The 18,435-nt window shown below is 36.6% G+C and overlaps 1 protein-coding gene across 1 annotated transcript in view; it reads left to right on the forward strand.

The window, feature by feature from the left end:
• The window catches only part of LOC149806559 (NACHT and WD repeat domain-containing protein 2-like), a 35,826-nt gene extending 26,912 nt beyond the window's left edge, over nt 1-8,914 (forward strand). Inside the window, exon 7 of the mRNA XM_089954652.1 lies at nt 404-8,914. Within this exon, the coding sequence (XP_089810778.1) occupies nt 404-4,345 (3,942 nt within the window). The 3' untranslated portion in view covers nt 4,346-8,914. The remainder of the gene's footprint in view (nt 1-403) is intronic.
• Nucleotides 8,915-18,435: the final 9,521 nt, after the last annotated feature.

Genomic DNA, 18,435 nt, shown 5'->3' on the forward strand with positions numbered 1-18,435 from the left:
GAAGCGTATACAAAAGAGCATTGCTGGTTACAATGTCATGTGTTCTGATAGAAACAGTTCATAATGCTGCATAGGTGAGCAGATACCCCATTATTTTTCGTCATAAACAGGCTTATTCACAGAAGCAATTATACATTTTTATTTCTCCAGGATTTTCTCACTGGGACATACATCTTAACTGTTCTGCAAATGAAATCAAGGGTATCTAGACTAAAACGTCGTCAAAATAAACATAGCAGCAAAGTAATAATTAATGGAAACCTATCTTTGGCTGATGCAATATATTTCTTCGGTTACGTTACATGTATAATTTTGAAATTTTCATTGGATACTTCACTTAATCGACTCGTTTTTTCCGCATTAAATAAAATACAATAATAAAATTATTTTTTTAATTTTTCAGGTAGCTGAAATATGTGGAAGTAATGTCATATGCTTCATTCGTTTTGTGGCATACACCCCAAAAAGCTGTGACATCAAGCAAATCATCACGGCCATATGCGTTCAGCTACATTATGCTTTGGGTCGAAATCCAAATGATATCCCCTTCGACTTCGAAGATTTGCAGAAGTTTTTTCACGATCTTTTGGAATCTGTTTCATCAAGAAGAAATGTTGTCATTTGCCTTGATGCAGTACACAAACTACAACCAGAACATAATGCACATTTTCTATCCTGGTTGCCGAAGCAACTGAAGAAGAATATACGGATTATTATCACTACCCATCCCGAACAACACCAGATTTTGCAAAGACTTCATGAAGAAGTGATTGAAAAGTCATCTTCCTATGTTAACCTGACACAGTTATCTCTACACGAGGCGAGCAGTTTCTTACAGTACTTACTTGGATGCTATGGGCGTCAAGTAACAGATAAGCAAAGACAGATTTTCATGAATGCTTTTCAAAAATGTTCCATTCCCATGTATGTGCAATTGGTTGCACATGCAGCTCGGAGTTTCACCTCCTTTGCTGAAATAAACGGAGCGTCTTTACCAACAACTGTTTCAGAAGCAATATATAAACTGTTCGACCTGCTGGAAGAGAAATATGGCTCCCTCACTGTGTCTAAGTCCATGGGGTATCTTGTTGCATCTGGCACTGGGTTGAGTGACTGTGAAATGGAAGATCTTCTATCCATGGACGATGCAGTGATGAAGGAAATATATGGTGATCGAAAGGCGACCTTCAAAAGAGTTCCTTGCATAAGGTGGTTGAGAATAAAAAGTGATATTGAGCATTTCCTTCATCACAGAGAAGCAGATGGAGTGACTGTTTATTTCTGGTCTCATGATGAGTTCCTGAATGTCATCCGTGAGAGGTATCTCAATAATGAAGAAAATGTCAAAAGTCTTCATTCCATGCTGGCTGACTACTTCCTAGGAACATGGGTAGGAAGAACAAAACCAGATGGGGTTTCTGACAAGGGTGCGAACAGATTAGTAGTGTCTCAGCCTCTTTCCTTTCAAAGTGCTGATGGGTATACCAGGTTCAACAAAAGGAAGTACGACCAAGTCCCCAGGCATCTCTACCTAGCTGGCCGATTGAAAGAATTAAACAGTCTTGTACTTTTCAACTATGAATGGCTGTACAACAAAATCAAAGCTCTCTCCTTGACACATATCATGGCTGACTTTGCACTCAATCCGGGAGAAGAGGCAACGCTTGTCGAAGAAGCTCTACATGTAGCAGAACCAACGATTCAGAATAACATCAATAACCTTGCTCCAGAAATAACTGGTCATCTGTTGCCGTACTACAAATCGCACTCCAACATTCGAGCTCTTATCCAGCAATGTGATACTGACGGTAGTAAACATTGTGCATTCATTCCGAATTTTCCATACTTCCAAGTACCCGGGAGCTCACTCCAGTACACGCTTACTTCACTCATCATTGGCCAGTTCTACACTCTAAACAATGAAGACAGATATCTCATGGTAAAGGAAAGAGAGAGCTCCTACATCTATGTCTTCGATGTTACTACTGGTGAGATGAAAAGGGGTGTCTTTGCATCGAATGGGGAGCTATTTGTCTCGCCAAGTGGAAAATTGTTCATCATTGTCGACCATGTGACAGAAAAATCCATCAAGGTTCATAAATCAAACACTGGTGAATACCTCGGACAGCTTATTGTTATGAATCACATCGATTTGAAACCAAAAGAAAAGTACAAAATGGGGGCGGTGAGCATTACGGACGAAAGGCTTGCAGTGATTGTCACCACTGAGACCAGCTACCTTTGTATTGCAGATCTCACAACATGTCAATTCCTACAAATTATTGGACTAGATGGTCGGTGTAGTGTGTGCGAAGTCACTCCAGGTGGACGGTATGTGTACTGTAATTCCAACGAGTTCATTCTGACTTATGACATGTATTCTTTAGAGCATATATGTACCCTGTCTGTCGGATATCATCCTACTGCACTGGCCTTCACTAAAGACGGTTTCAGGACATTTTTGGCCAATGACAAGGAGGCAAAGCTTCTAGTTTTGCATATCCATCGAGGTGCTGTTGAGATGGCCTACAAAACGGTCCTGGAGCAAGATATGCCAGATGACAAGATTGTAAGTCTTAGAGTTTCACCAAAAGACGACCTTGTTCTCATCCAAGGAAATAACAACATTTTGGTTTATAACCGCTTCAACGAAAAAGTATGTGCCAAATTCTGTCGACCACCCGATGTGCCAAAAGAGTTTAAGTTACCAAAGAGTTATTATACTGATCTCTATTTCACACATGCCGAATTTTCAAGGGATGGAAATTTCGTCATTGGAACAATATTCCGAAACATTTACGTGTGGCAGATTTCCACGAACAACCTCATAACAACGATCCAAGCACCAGTTGGCATCATCACAGAACTACTGGTGTCACAGCAGAGGAACCAAATCATTACACATTTACAGGGATCAAGGGACATTCAAGTGTGGAATATTGATGAAGCTGTGAATCACGTCAGCATGTTAGATAAGTTAACTGGGCCTGTTGATGATATAAAACTCACAAAAGACATTTCCATGGCTTACATCAAATGCAAAGACAGTGATGAAATTGGAGTTATCAGTTTGAGTAATGGAGTTATGCTGGATCTTTTGACCCATGACTCCCCCGTGCATGACTTTGCCATTACTCCAGATGGAAGCTACGTTTTTGTGTCTACCATAGTTAAAAAGAGAAACACTGCGGTTAAAATCTGGAGCATGGAGGAACGCAAGATCATCAAAGAACTCGGAAACACAACTGGCTTTTGCGTGTCACCCAATGTTGATGATTTCATATTATTTGTCGCCCAAGAAGAACTTTTGTTCAAGGCTCCGTTCTGTATTCATTGCTTCAGTTTTACTGCCAACTCCCTTCAAGTAAAAACCCACCCATTGGCTCTAAAGTACGTACTAAGCACACCTTTCCTTACGGGAGATGATAAGTTCTTGATTGTTCTTACAGCACAAGACTATGTCGAGTCTGAGGCTTTCTTCGACACACCAACAATATGCGCGTTTTCAATGGAAGACGATATGAAGGTTTCCTACTACACTCCAGAGAGCTTCAGGGAAGCAGTGGAAATTACAACAATCCTTGACCTGAACCCAGTTTCCGGCCATTCCAGTTGTATAAGAGTCATCTATGAAAAGTTCACAATACCCTCGAACGATGCCAGTACGATCATGAGCAGTTTGGGCCTTATCCATTTAGATATAAATACAGGTTCTATCACTTTGCTTTGTGAACCTTTCGTTTCGCAAGATGTACCTCTCAATAGACTCGTATACGCAGACAGTTCTTTCTGCATTGACCCTGGCTACAAGATCTTTGACATCATCAGCTCCGGCTACGTGAAGACACTGCCGAACCCAGGCGTACCTCCTGGTCTGGTTGCTCTCAATGGAGCTGTGGTTGTGTACTATAAAGGTAGTCAAATTAATGCTATGCGTGTAAAAGATGGCGAAATCATCGGGACATGCGAGGTCCATTCACAAATTTGTCATGTCAAGCTCTGCCGGGATCAAAGAACGCTCGTGGTTGGCTGTGCTGATGGTCTCGTGGTATCCTATGTTCTGATCGATCCGTCCGACTCAAAGGAGGACTCTAGAAATATGATCAAATTTCTCAAAAGTCGACAATTGGATGTGACTGATGAAAATGAGGGAAGGCACTCCAGAGCCTGGGACAAAATAGAGAAAGAGACATGCTCTATCTATTCCAGACCACCGTCTGCCTTGAGCCTAGGCCCTAGAGATCAAGTACTGCTCAAGAACGTCAAGCCGGCTCCAAAGGTTCGACCCAAGTCTGATACTCTGATGTACTTCAATGCTAGATCGAAAACATGTGTAGTTATGTAGAAGGTTAATTATCTGGTGATCTAAAAGACATAAAGTGCAGCTCATGATTAAACTCAGCACTGGATCATGATCCAGTCCAACAAATACGGTGAGGTTTTAACTTGCTAGCAAACAAAGTGCAGCATGACACTTTGGTTTGAACATTAACAACAACAACAAAGTAACACCGAAACGCGCGCGCGCGCGCGCACACACACACACACACACGCCCGCGCGCGCACACACACACACAAGCGCGCGCATGCATGATCTAAAATTCGCAAATTCACGCAGATTTATGTAGTAAGGATCATGAACCTCATTTCAAAAGACCATTCGCCAAAATGCTTAATATTTTTTCACTCGTAGATCATAGTGCCTTAAGCATGCAGTGTGTGATACCGTACACTGGTGCATTTAATAATAAGATTATTGAATAAGGTTTACAAAGAAGCAATCATTGTGTAATACCGTAAACTGGTGCATTTGGTAATAGTCTTAGAAAAGGTTTACAAATACGCTGATGTTCCCGGGAGAAACAAAAAGCAATATTTTTAGTGTCTTTGTAGCACAATGTTATTTAATAATAAGGTTATTGGAAAAGGTTTACAAAGAAGCAATCATTGCGTAATACCGTAAACTGGTGCATTTGATAATAGTCTTATTAGAAAAGGTTTACAAATACGCAGATGTTCCCGGGAGAAACAAAAAGCAATATTTATAGTGTCTTTGTAGCACAGTGTTTCACTCAAATCAAAATGATCTTAAGTTTCATATATTAATGTTGCTTCCATACAAATCCTATTCGTAGCAAATAGGTAAAAACATAGTCAATAGTGCAATGAGGTTGTTCTCTGCAGTTTTTGTACCATACACTCGGGGAATGTTTTGTTGTTCGATTAGTTCATGTACGTATTCCTGTGAAAGTATTCTTTCCTTGTTGCTGATGAGTGTCATGTCCGGAGAAGTTAAGTTTGAATATACATTGATACATTGAATTAATATTTGTAGTTTTTGTAACGTGAGATGCTGTTATATAAAGCTTTTCCTTGTTATTAAATTTGTCACATTTTGCATCGAGTCTCAGATTAGAATGCTCTTAGTGCTAAGTTAGTTTTAAAGTTTTATTATATATATATATATATATATATATATATAACCTTTTGGCATATTGTGTATAATAATAATGCTTAGTCATAAGAGAAGCTTAACGCATTCCTAATCACTTTTCATTTAAACTAAAGGGAGTTGGTCATTAAACTTGAGGTAACTACTTTGTTTAGTAACTTTCATGTAGCCTTCGCTACACATTATATTTTCACCATCATGCATTTATTAATCACTTATGTTATTGTCACTTTGTGCACTAGTTGTATTTATTTTTACAAGCTATTTTTATTTTAAGGCTGAGAACCATTTTAGGATTTTTATTTATCATGCTTTGCATGCACGCTTGTACTGTAATCTTCTAGCAGTTATTTTCAAGTATTTTATTCACATTCTCTGATAACGTAAACTGATTAACGTGTTCTCATTCGGTTAAGCATATTTGTGTTTTATTTGACTGACCTACCTGATCCCATATAGTGTGAACACTGACTGACTTGCTTTCATTCAATTAAGTATATTTGTGTCTTATTTGTCTGGCGTATCTGATACCAAATAGTTTGAACACCGTACTTGATGTTGTTTGGAAGAGAAAAAAAAAGAGAATTTATTCCAAAATAGTATACATATATGAATCTTCATTGGTACGAAGCAACAGCAGCTAATGCACCAGTTCTACAATCAGCTTGTTATAAAAAGGAATCCAGCCAACAACACTCTTAAACGGGGTAAATGTATCCATGATTTTAATATTCGAATAAGAGACTAAATTTGGGTCAGTAAAACATTTTATATACTCCTTCCTACTCCACAGTCGCGTGTAAAATTATGCATGTCATTAATATCGGATTATTTATTATTTATTACAAATAAAAGCCGTAATATTGAAAGTGGGGTGTTATCAGATTTTCTGTGTTAAATATCATCCATGGCTCTGCTCTTTGATTGTAGCTCTGTTGCTGCCAATAAGTAGCCTCAAATGAACACCGACTAATTTACTTCTTTAAAGGAACGAGTAACTTCATTTAGGCCCATCAGTCATAACACTTTAGTCGACTCCAGATCTTAATCGAAATTATTTTTGACTAATCAAAAACGATGCATTTGTGTAAAATTTAGTAAGATTTTACAATCTGGAGTAACATTCATTTATTATTCGAAATGTTGAGAAAGTTTAACGACGGAGGGTATGATTGGTTAACACTAGACATGACGTCACCAGATATAAAATTATGGATAGGTACTCATTTAGTTAATAAATGTTTGTTGACTTGAGAATTGGAATATTTGGAGCTTCAACAAGACCTTTGTATGGTTGAAACATCTGAATTTTAAAGTGTACAGAACAAACGCTTGCCTCAATTTACTAAAATGCAAACTTTTTTCAAGGGGAGGTAAAGTGTGAAGTACTCTGTGTGTGTGTGTGTGTGTGTGTGTGTGTGTGTGTGTGTAGACCTGTGTGATATAATATAAAGCACCTGCTGAATACTGCCACATATTTTATCTGTGTTAATTATTGCTAGAATACATCTTGTTCTTTTTTCAGCACATGTTAATTCTGTCATCTTGTTCCACACTTGTGTTATGGTAATTTTGGTAAAGCATAAAAATGACTTTATTTTTTTTTTCCAGTTTGTTTAATTTTAAACTTTGTAGTACATGTATATCTTGGATAGAGTTCACGGTAGACAGTATATTGACATATTGATCTTACGTAGTGCTATGCTAAAAACACTCGCTTACATTTTTCATTACTTTGTATAGATTGTTTCCAATATAGGTAGCTGACACTGACGATAAACACACTGTTTAGATTTAAGTTACTGTGATGGGTTATTATTGATACACTGTTTGACAACATGTAGCCACCTAGTGGACCGAGAAAAGGCATCGCAGAGCTTTCTTTTACGCCTTTACTTCGTGACGTGAAACTGATATTCTGGTGGCTCCTAAATGTGACAAATCTGACGCAATCAGTTCACTGCATAACGGCACCTTACTTTATATGTACGTAGCTATTCTTAGAGCTTTCCTTTGCATCCTCTTTCACTGGAACTTGAAGATTTATAAAAATGACTTAAAGAACTTAATGATTTAAAGTATAATTTATTTGTATCTAATAATACTGCCCAATAATTACAGTAACTCTGGACTAATTTTTAATGCTGGAATTGTATATCTGGATTTTTTTAAAATGACTTTTGTTTAGATACCAAATATTCACCACAAAAGATCCCATCATTGATTCCTATCAGAGGTGAAAACCAGTATCATCAGCTGTTACAACATACACCTTTGTACTGGTACACTGTCACTGTACACTAACATCGATAGTTTTACAACCGTTTCAGCTTTTCTCAGCAAGTTCATTTCTTGTTCAGTGTTTGCGTGATTTTATCCAATACTCTTACGTACGAAATGAGCGGTAAATTTAATAATGAAACAGTTGTATGCGTGACATGACTTGGCTTAATTACCATGCATTGCTTGACTTGGTTTAATTGCCATGCATTACTTGACTTGGTTTAATTGCCATGCATTACTTGACTTGGTTTAATTACCATGCGTGATGAGAACATATTTAAGCGGGAATTGTATTTTTTATACGGAATGCCTTGTTTAATACGTAAGTGAATATAATTCATTTAGATCTTGTCGAATCTACAGTGCCAGTTAACTAGCTTGATTTGTTTATTGCATTTACATGCATTTGTTAATTAATGCACTTGTTGGAAATGTGAAACTTGAATATATATGATGCAGAATAGTTTCAAGTTAGCAAATATGATGAAAATGTCGGTCTTATAAACAGGGTCGAGATGTATACACAAAGAAATGCACGTTTGCTGTCAGCTTTTATATATATATATATATATATATATATATATATATATATATATATATATATGCTATAGAAAGCAAGTTTATATGATAAAGCGTTAATTTTAAATTTGTCATGCAGTTGAAGAAAAGGACTGGAGGCAGTCTGTTACATCAGAACTCATAACCTCTTTAATACTGTCATTTTTAATTGTATATTAATTTGGATATTTTCAATAATAAATTTTCAAGAATGTCAGGAATAATCGCATTTCAGTGACATCAAGAACAGGATATCCCATTTTAATGACTTCACGAACAGAATTAGACAAAGTCTAAATATCATACACACGTAAAAGAAAATTAGGCAGGGTTAGAGTAAAATATCAGATGTAAACAGGGTTAGAGTAAAATATCAGATGTAAACAGGGTTCGACTTTTCATAGTTATGTAATACTGCATTTAAGATATCGGGTTGTTGTTTTTTTTCTTATAAAAATTGTAGCATATGTGATCAAGATGTAGGTTGTATGACTAGAGAATATACTATATTTTTATACAATGCATTTACTCCTGATAGCATTTCTGATAGCTTTATCTTTTATGAAAAATGTATCCACATAGTCAGCCACTAATATTAGTTCATAAATTTTGTTGAAAATTTGTCAGTGTCTGTGTTCTTTCTTTCTTTGAAAAATCATCAGGCTTAAGTATGGTCTGGTCTGTCAGTTGTAACCATCTCTTTCTGTGCCTTGTTTGCCATCCAGGGGTAAGCTGTTGTAACTGGAAATCAGATACTAGCTTCCTCATCAAAGAATTTTATTTAGAACAAATCCTTTTATTTTGTTATTCACAATCTAGGTTATACTAATCTTTGTCAGAAACTTAGCCCAACTTAAAATAAACTATCACCAGCTGTAATCGCTTATAAGTCAAACCCAACAGCAAACAAAATAGTCTCCGATCTGCCATCGCATAATGCATCGGTAGATCAGGGACATCCTTGTTTGTTTTACTGATTACTCGTAAAAAAAAAAGAAATTTCGTAGACCTAGATCTTCCAGTGCATTATAAAATGGCAGATTGTGGTATGTGCAGTTTAAAGTTAGACTAATGTTATAACTGATTATATGCTGTATTTTATATTATAATATTAATTAGGCTAGCGGTCCGTGCCCAGTCTGGCCTAGATATCCCTATCCTTCGTACAACAAAGGCCAAGTGGTCTAAAGCGCTCGCCGTTACGGATTACTGCAATCTCACCTCTGTCTGCGTATGTTCGAGTCTCGGATTCGGCTAATGTGGTTATGTAAGAAAGCTTGCCAGTAGCTTCTCGTGGGTCGGTGGTTCTTTCCGGGGTTTTCCCGGGTTCTTCCTCCACCATTTATACTTGCCGCCATGTATAGCCTATCTTGTGCTGAAAATGGCGTTAAACCCTACAACAACAACAACTACAACAACAAAGGCTGAACGGTATCATCATGAAGGTTGTTATGTAAGTTTTACGAAACAAGGCAGCTAGCCGCAATTTTATTCTACTCTTCGCTGGTTTAAGAAAAGTCAGAGGTCAAGTTCTCCGGTAATATGATAATTAATTCCATTTCTATCATTTTAGCGAATGTTTTAAACGTGTAGTCATAGTCATACTGATAATGAAATAAAAATATTGTTTTTGGATGGTAGCAGATGACTGAAAGTGACATAGGGTCTGAGGATCAAAGTTCAATATCACAGGAGATATCTATGCCCATTCAATTTCATTGCCAATAAAACCCATAAAAGCAAATTTTTTCGAAAGGTCTTAATAATACAGAATCTCATGGAAGTATAAACTTGTTAAAGGGTCTACTCTTGAATAAGCGATTTATAGATAAAACGAATTTTTATGAATCAGTTTTCATTACAACGCACTTATGTACGTAATTCTATGTTTATTTGTTTTTTCAATCAAAATTCTTGAAGTATAAAAGAAACTCAAGAAATTTGGCATTGATGCTAAAGAATTATTATTCTGCCGAGAAATCAGTTCAGCCCTCGTGCGCATAAGTAATTACTGAATAATATGTCTTGAAAGATTGAATTGCGCACCTGTCTCATAGACCATTCTCGCGTTCTTGCAGAATCTATAACAAAGATCGCTGATTTTTTTTTCTCTCCATGTACGGTTTTATCAGAAAGATCTAGTCAGTGTCTTAAAAACTGCGAGTAAACTTTGGCAACGTCGTTCGGAAAAACTGCCCGAAAAGTCCCAATTAGGAGTATTATTAAACCTGAAGGTGATTATTAATATTAACCTCTTCATACATAATACAAACAATCATTGGGATCTCGTTGAGGGTGGGGAAATGGGTCAAGATGTGGGGCAATGGTTAAGATGTGGGGCAATGGGTCAAAATGTGGGGCAATGGGTCAAGATGTGGGGCAATGGGTCAAGATGTGGGGCAATGGTCAAGATGTGGGGCAATGGGTCAAGATGTGGGGCAATGGGTCAAGATGCGGGGCAATGGGTCAAGATGTGGAGGAATGGGTCAAGATGGGGGGCAATGGGGCAATATGTAAAGCATCAACTGATTAATGTGCCTCAGTAATTGATTAAAAATATCTGATCTGACAGTAAAGTCCAATTGTACCACCAAGTTACTATCCTTTGTTAAATCTGACAGTAAAGTCCAATTGTACCACCAAGTTACTATCCTTTGTTAAATCTGACAGTAAAGTCCAATTGTACCACCAAGTTACTATCCTTTGTTAATGAACGCACCGAGAAACCAGGGTCAAACTTATCTTAGTGGTTACCGAAAAAAACAGGATTAGATTTATTACAGTGTTTATTGATAAACAAGTGGCAGATAAAAAAAATTATCGGAGGGTGTGTGTGTGCTTTACAAGATTGCAAGGTGGTCTGTGGGATAGAACCCTAAGACTGGGCCCAAGTAGCTCCTGCATTTTAAACGTTTTCATGCCATAATTTTAACCATCTTAAGAAAAACGTACTTTAGGAAACGTTCTTGTTGTTTCACGCACCACAATCCCTTTCCCAGATCCGCCCTGCCAAGCACCATTAGAATTACCAACCAAAGTTTTCTGGCAAATGATAATCAGATTTACGATGGTGTTTAATATAAAATGCATAATAAATTGAATAATATTCCCTCAGATGTCACTGATCTATTGGACTTGAGTTATGTTGCGGCCCGGCTTAGTTTCATTTGGCAGTTTGTCATATTGCTGACTCTAGATGCCAGACGACCGGGATACGAATTAGAGGACATTTCTGACAAGGTAGAATAGGTTATTTTCATGGAAACCCCGTTGCTTTTAGATAATAACATTGTAAGAGGATACTATTGGACTTGTGTCAATCATAGCAGGGATCACTAGATTGTGTCTTAATGACGTGGAGAGGCCATTGGTTTGGAGAAAAGAGTTTATCATTTTTTCACATCAACAAATATGCTGAATTCTTGATACAAAATAATGCAACATGTGCAATTGGAATATTTCATACCAAAATTAATTTTTGAAAATTGACTTTTTATATCAGCAAAATCTTTTGATATATTGAATAGCAAATCGTCACCCCAAGGGTGTGCGTGCGTGCGAATGCTAGTGTGTAAAATTCGTATGTATAAATATTTACTATATGTTAACCCTGCTGCAGTTGTCTATTTCATTACTGGGGTCTGTGGTAGCTCAGTTGAGAGAGCATCTGACTCATAATTCAAGGGTCGCGGACTCGATACCCGACCAGGCCAATCTGAGTTGGCATCTTCTGTGTGTCCTTGTTAAATGCAATTAGTTCCCTTCGTTACGACCCTATGGTCTTAAACTAAGTAACAGAAAAGCAAAACACAACCAGTTTTGTAAACATTAAACATAACTTACAGTATTGTCAATTAAATCTCGAATAGTTCTTGATGTTCCAATAAAAACTCTAAATGTATGTAGTTCCAACTGAATTCTAGTGGTATTCCCAATAAATTCCGATATTGAATGTGTTGACGTGCCTGTCTCGAACTCGCTAATGTGTCAATAGCCTGGAATGTGGTGATGTGTTAACAGACCTTTGATCCACCACAATAATATAATCCATAATGTCATTGTCTGACTTCACAATAATGCCAAATTAATGTTTTATTCCAAGAATATTACTGAGCACTTTGCATTTCAAGTGAACAATGATTTGAATAAATAAATACACCCAAATTTAAAACTGAACACATCAATAAGACTGAAACTGCTTCAGATGTTAAGGCAAGAATTTTTTTCTTCAAGTAAACAACATTATATAAAAATCTAAGACACAATAATAGAGCCAGGATGTATGTCAGTCTCCTTTTTAAAACATTCAAAGTTATCGACAAGCTCGTGAATTTCCAAGTAAAAAACTGATTTCGTCGACTCAGATTCAAATAAAACATGTTTACTTACTTTGATAATGATCTGAATATTTAATCTATAATCTTAGAGAAATATTAGTTATGTATTATGTTGTTTACGAAATAAATATAAATGGTCAGGTACACCATGGCCTTGATTTTGGACAAAGTCAGGTGCAAACTACAGATGTATATACCATATAATCATTAAGAAAAGCCAACAAACAATACAAATCAAATATACATAACTCCATTTCCTCAAAATAATATAACCGATAATGTGCTGAAAGTGACATTGAAACTACAAAACATGTTAATTTCCTTATTATTATTTTATTATGCAATCTTTCGTTATTATTTTTCTAATGTCAAGGCCCGAGCTGTTAATGCCACTGCATTCACTCTTAAATGTCGTCTAATACCTTTCGTTAAACGCTTAGTCAAGAACTTTGCTGAAGGATGCGGGAATGGCTGTGACATGGAGAGGTCGATGTTAATTGGAACTTATGGACATTGAACATTACACTTAGGTCACTAATAAGCATTTAACATTAAGTTTGGGACGAAAAGTGGGGTGGGTAGGGTGGGCTATGGGAATTTTCGCTTTACTTTTGTCACTGTTGGAGTAACTGGAATTAAACATCAGATGTGCGTCACTACGGGGTCTTAATCAATTTTGAACATGCTATGGTCCTCTATGGAACTGGAACGTAATTGAGAGAAAGACAAATGCATGTAATGACAGGCAAATATATACTTTTATTTAATACTTAAGTGTGAAATATTTAAATTTATTGGTGAAATAAATTCCATATTTGTTATATCCATTATTTTAACATGTGAAAAATATATCCATATATATTCACATGTTAAATATAAGATTTCCCATCATGCCATGATTATATTTCAGGCATGGAAATTAGTTTTTGCTGAAGAAAGTTTTCTAGACACAATACACACCTCTGAAATTATTTACCCTTACTTCACTGAGTGTGTCAAATTTCCTTTAAACTCTTTACACCGTGTCTTGGCTACGGCATACTAGTGGCGTCAATATCATACCGCACTAACTTTTGTATGTGAGCTTGTGTTTACATGACTAAATTTTAAAAAAAAATATAATACCCTACTCCTCATTTCTTTGTAATAATGTGATTTAGTTTTTGTGAAAAAATAAATACCTGTCATATTTCCTTATCAAGTTGTTTTAAGTGTTATTTAGTAATTGTGCGTTTGTATAAAACAAAAGACCCATTTTGAATCTATAATATTAAACAACAGTGCTAACGTTTAGATTACGAGGGCGATATTTATTATCCCTTCCTTTGTACAAATGAATCAAATTATTCTTTTCTTTACAAGGTCGGACGCTCTCCGCCTATGGTCGTAATCTTGAAAATAAAACAGCGCTCGTATTGCTAGAACAAATTACATCCCTACTTCATATTAATAGAATAAACGCATGACGGTTACTTTTTTTTCACAAACTGTATCTATGTGCTCATGTCGAATTCCTGAATAGTACAGTGAAGCAGAGACATTTTTGTGAAATAGTCTATCTGTCTATATATATATATATATATATATATATATATATATATATATATATATATATATATATATATATATATATATATATATATATATATATATATATGCCTGTCCTTTTCTTTCATTCATTACTGTGTTAAAATTATATCAAGTTTGCTGCTTTTATATTAAGTAGCGATCGAAATATTTGCTTGTGACCAGTTTACATGAAAAGAACTTAAGAATGTCTCCGTATAGAACATACTTTTCTTAAGAACACCAAATTCTTGGGCTCCAATAAATAGTAGTGAGTTGTTGAACTGGTTGACCGGAACAATTGTAAACGTTGATTCTGTTGATTCGAAGAAAAGAAGAAAAATAAAAACAATCGTTTTGTGATCATATTTACATTCTCTCCACACCCACATCTCTCTCTCTCTCTCTCTCTCTCTCTCGTTTGATCGACCATACAAGACAAACATATGTACCTACTGCTCTTGAAAAAAACATGTATGAATACGATATGAAGTAGCGGAATCGATGAGTACAGTGAAAGAACTCGACTACAATCGGTGCCCATTAGTACCCGCCGCTCTAAAAAAATCAATAAGTACAGTGAAAGAACTCGACTACAATCGTTACCCAGTACCCATAGTTTTAAAAATATTATTAAAATAGCATCATATAGATGGATCACTGAGTTTATCTGTTGGTAGTCGACAAAGATCTGAAGCTACGAAACCTTCATTAATACTCAATGGTGTAACTTGATCACGGAGTATATTGGAACCTATTGGTCCACAAAACGTTTATTAGTACTATTGCGATTCTATGGTCTTAAAACAAGTAATAGAAAAGAGTGAGAGCCAACAAGGTTTAGAAACTTCAACAAATAATTTATTTCTCCTAAACACAAAGTGAAAAATGTAAAATAAACCCCAAATAATGCTAGAATTTCGAACACAAGTCTTAGTGATTAAAGTTATGAACAAACTTTAAAATAAATCCAACGCTGGAAGTGTTGAAATGCATGTGGTGGCTTGTGTCGTTGTGATGTGCCAACAGTCTTTTGTTGAATCACACTAATAAAATCCAAAAATATACGGGCGTATTCAGCCAAAATTATGGACTGATTCGGCCATGGAACACGCATACTTGATTTATTTAGTAGTTATTACTATTTTCGGAAACCTATTCACAGATTTTAAAACGTTGTTGTTCAACTTTTAAATTTACATCAGATAGTTGTTAGTATATTTCTAGCTGAAATCAGAACTAAATAGATACAAGTACAGCATTTAGATTTTTTAAAACCAAAATAAAGAAAATATTTAGTTATGGTTTGAAACTTTTCATAAATCAGGCCAGTAGGGCCACTTCCAACAATATTAAACAGCAATGCATATAAATTTATTCATGGTTTTCAATGTTTCCTCATGCAAGTCGTGTTTTCTTCGCGATGTATCTCTCCTGTAAAGTTATTTTTGATTAACACAGTAATAAAACGTGCTTTTCTAGTATCGTTGAGTTTGTATCATTCGAATAAAACCTCTTTATTTGTGGACACCCCGCAGTGCCATCCCAGGACATATAATTGGTTAGAGCTTTAGGACCAATTCAATGATTTAAATATAACTATTTGTGTTGTTATTATCCATGTTCTCCCTTTTCCTGATGTTTATGTATTTCACACACACAAAAGAAATAAAAAATATTTGAAAAAAGAATTTGGAATTTGTCTCTTTGTGTTTTTTCTTTTCTTTTTGCCTTCGTGCATTTACACTGGTTGAACCAGTTTACGTGCATTTTCCCTTTCGTTTTCCGATTTTCTAATCGTCAGTGACATCTGCCCTGGATTTTTTCATTTCAAATTTCATTTTGTTCATACAGTATCTCCCTCTTATGAAGTGCATATAAAGTTACAATTGTATTCTTTTCTTTTTCTGTGTTTTGTAACGTGGCAAAATATTTGTGCTTCGCTTCGTTCTCTGTTTAACAAAGACTAAAAAGGATTTGTGTTTTGATCTCTCTCTCTCTCTCTCTCTCTCTCATAAACCTACCCAGACATGTATGTGTAGACAGCAGCAATGTAAAGCATTAACAAGTTCGTACCAAACCCAGTACATCTTCGCACATACTAGCGATGTATCACCTACATCGCAAGAGTGACACCGCCCGCAAAAAGGATGCCAGGATAGTATCTTTCTCTCTTTCTTTCTGTCTGAGAGATGTCCCATCCATAACTTGGGAATGACAAAAAGAACGTTTGCTCAGTAAACTGACCACAACAATAGACAAAAAGACTTATTGACCAATCCCTTAGTAAAAATTGGTGGAGAGCCTTTATCATAACTGGAGCAAAAACTATAATGAAGCCAGGTGTCACTCCGCAAAGACTGAACAACTCTTTTGTGACTTTCGTACATTTCGCCCACAAGACGGGACAGTTCTTAACATCAGCATCAGGAATATCATTGTGAGAAGCAACACGATTACCACTGAGAGGATTTGCAGCAGCAATATATAAATCGCTGGTGAGAATTCCTCCTGCAGTAACATCTAAACTGTCTGGCCTTTCGAATGCACACAATACCGATGGCTAGTCCAGCCCCGAATCCGAGTTCCATGCTATACAGGTTGAGATACATCTATCCATGCCATAAACTGAGATTTCCATGAGTCCAACATCCAACATACCCAAGTCAAGGTCCAAGTCAACAATATCCCGCTTTTCCAGTGATGGTGTCTTTAACTTGTACAGTTTGAACTTGTTCAATGTTCCAGACAATTCGTGTATTGTTCGCTATTCATTTAATCTATAATTCGTTTCATTCATAGAGAGAATATTTGTGGACTGTCACGATTCTCACACACATGTATGTTTTTACCTTATCATATTTTGTTTCTTGAAATATTAATTACGAGCTTTGACAATTCTGACATCATTTCTTCGCGTAACTTTTTTAGTGCGTCAATGTCAACATATTTTCATATAACTGATTCCATTTATGTTGTAATTAATCTTTTATCTAAAAAAAATTACTTCTGTGTCTAACGCACTAACTTTCCTCATTTGCCGGGTTTCTGCTACAGAGAAGGTGAATGAACATACTGACCTTGATTTGCATTCCATAGAATGCGCTTTACCTCAAAACAGTTCGTGAAGAAATATGAAACCACAGTTATGCATATTTCGCTACTAACAAACATAACAAAGTGTCAGCGTATTTACTTATCGTAGGGAGAAGTGTAATTTCCGGCTGACGGTCTGAAAATATTAACGCTGATTTTTTTAAATTAAAATTATTTATCCGCCCTGTGTTCGATAACTGTCACTTATTCATATTTGTTGTATGCATGTGATAACGTCATAGAAGCGGATCTTACGCCTTCAAACCAATCAGAAGAGATGCTTCCTTCTCTGGTTTGGCATCATTACTTAATGTTTACTTAATGTTTCGTGTTGTTCGTTAATTATGTATGCTGAAATGATTGTGTAATGAGAAAAACCCATGGACAGTAATTTTCCTTTCGTATAAGCTAATTTTCGTTTCTTTAAAGTTTATTTTTGATTTTAAGTGTTAGCGGGCTTTGTAGCACCGTCTAGTGTCTTAGATTTTGGGTCACGTGATTCCACCTGGGTATATATACGTGCCAACTGTGGCTGCTACGGTGATGTGTTACGAAGCGGTATTGTGTGAAGACGTTGTGTTGCAAGTGAAGCAGCATAACGGACCCCGTCAGAGCAAGCACGCTTGGTCGTATTTCGCCGGACAAGAAATGGCCAGGCCAGGGAATCTGGAAAGTGTAGGGACAAGGTCTTTCGTCGACCAGGGTACAGGCACTACAAGGCTCGTCAAAGAAACTCAGACAATCTTGCGACGATACACATTTTACTGAAGGTCTCTCCTCTCTCATCGTTTCGCACTCTTTCTCTCTTTCTCTCTCTCTCTCTCTCTGTCGATCTTGATCCAGTAACAACGTGGACCACGACACAGTCGGCGATTCGGCGACCCAGTAGCCGAATCTGCGACAGTTTGCAACCAACTCGGTGACCAGAGGAAGACCCAGTCGGCGACTCTGCGACCAAGTCAGTGACCAGAGGAAGATCCAATCGGCGACTCTGCGACCCAGTCGGCAACTCTGTGACACAGTCGACGTCTCAGAGACACAGTCGGTGACTCAGCGACTCACTCCAAATACAAAGACCTATACTAAAGAACCCGAGATAGTTAGACTCCGGGTAGTGTAGCCGAGGGAGTTTCCGATTAAAAA

This window comes from Sinohyriopsis cumingii, chromosome 1 (genome assembly GCF_028554795.1).
Source record: "Sinohyriopsis cumingii isolate HCF-2022 chromosome 1, ASM2855479v2, whole genome shotgun sequence".
Lineage (NCBI taxonomy): Eukaryota > Metazoa > Mollusca > Bivalvia > Unionida > Unionidae > Sinohyriopsis > Sinohyriopsis cumingii.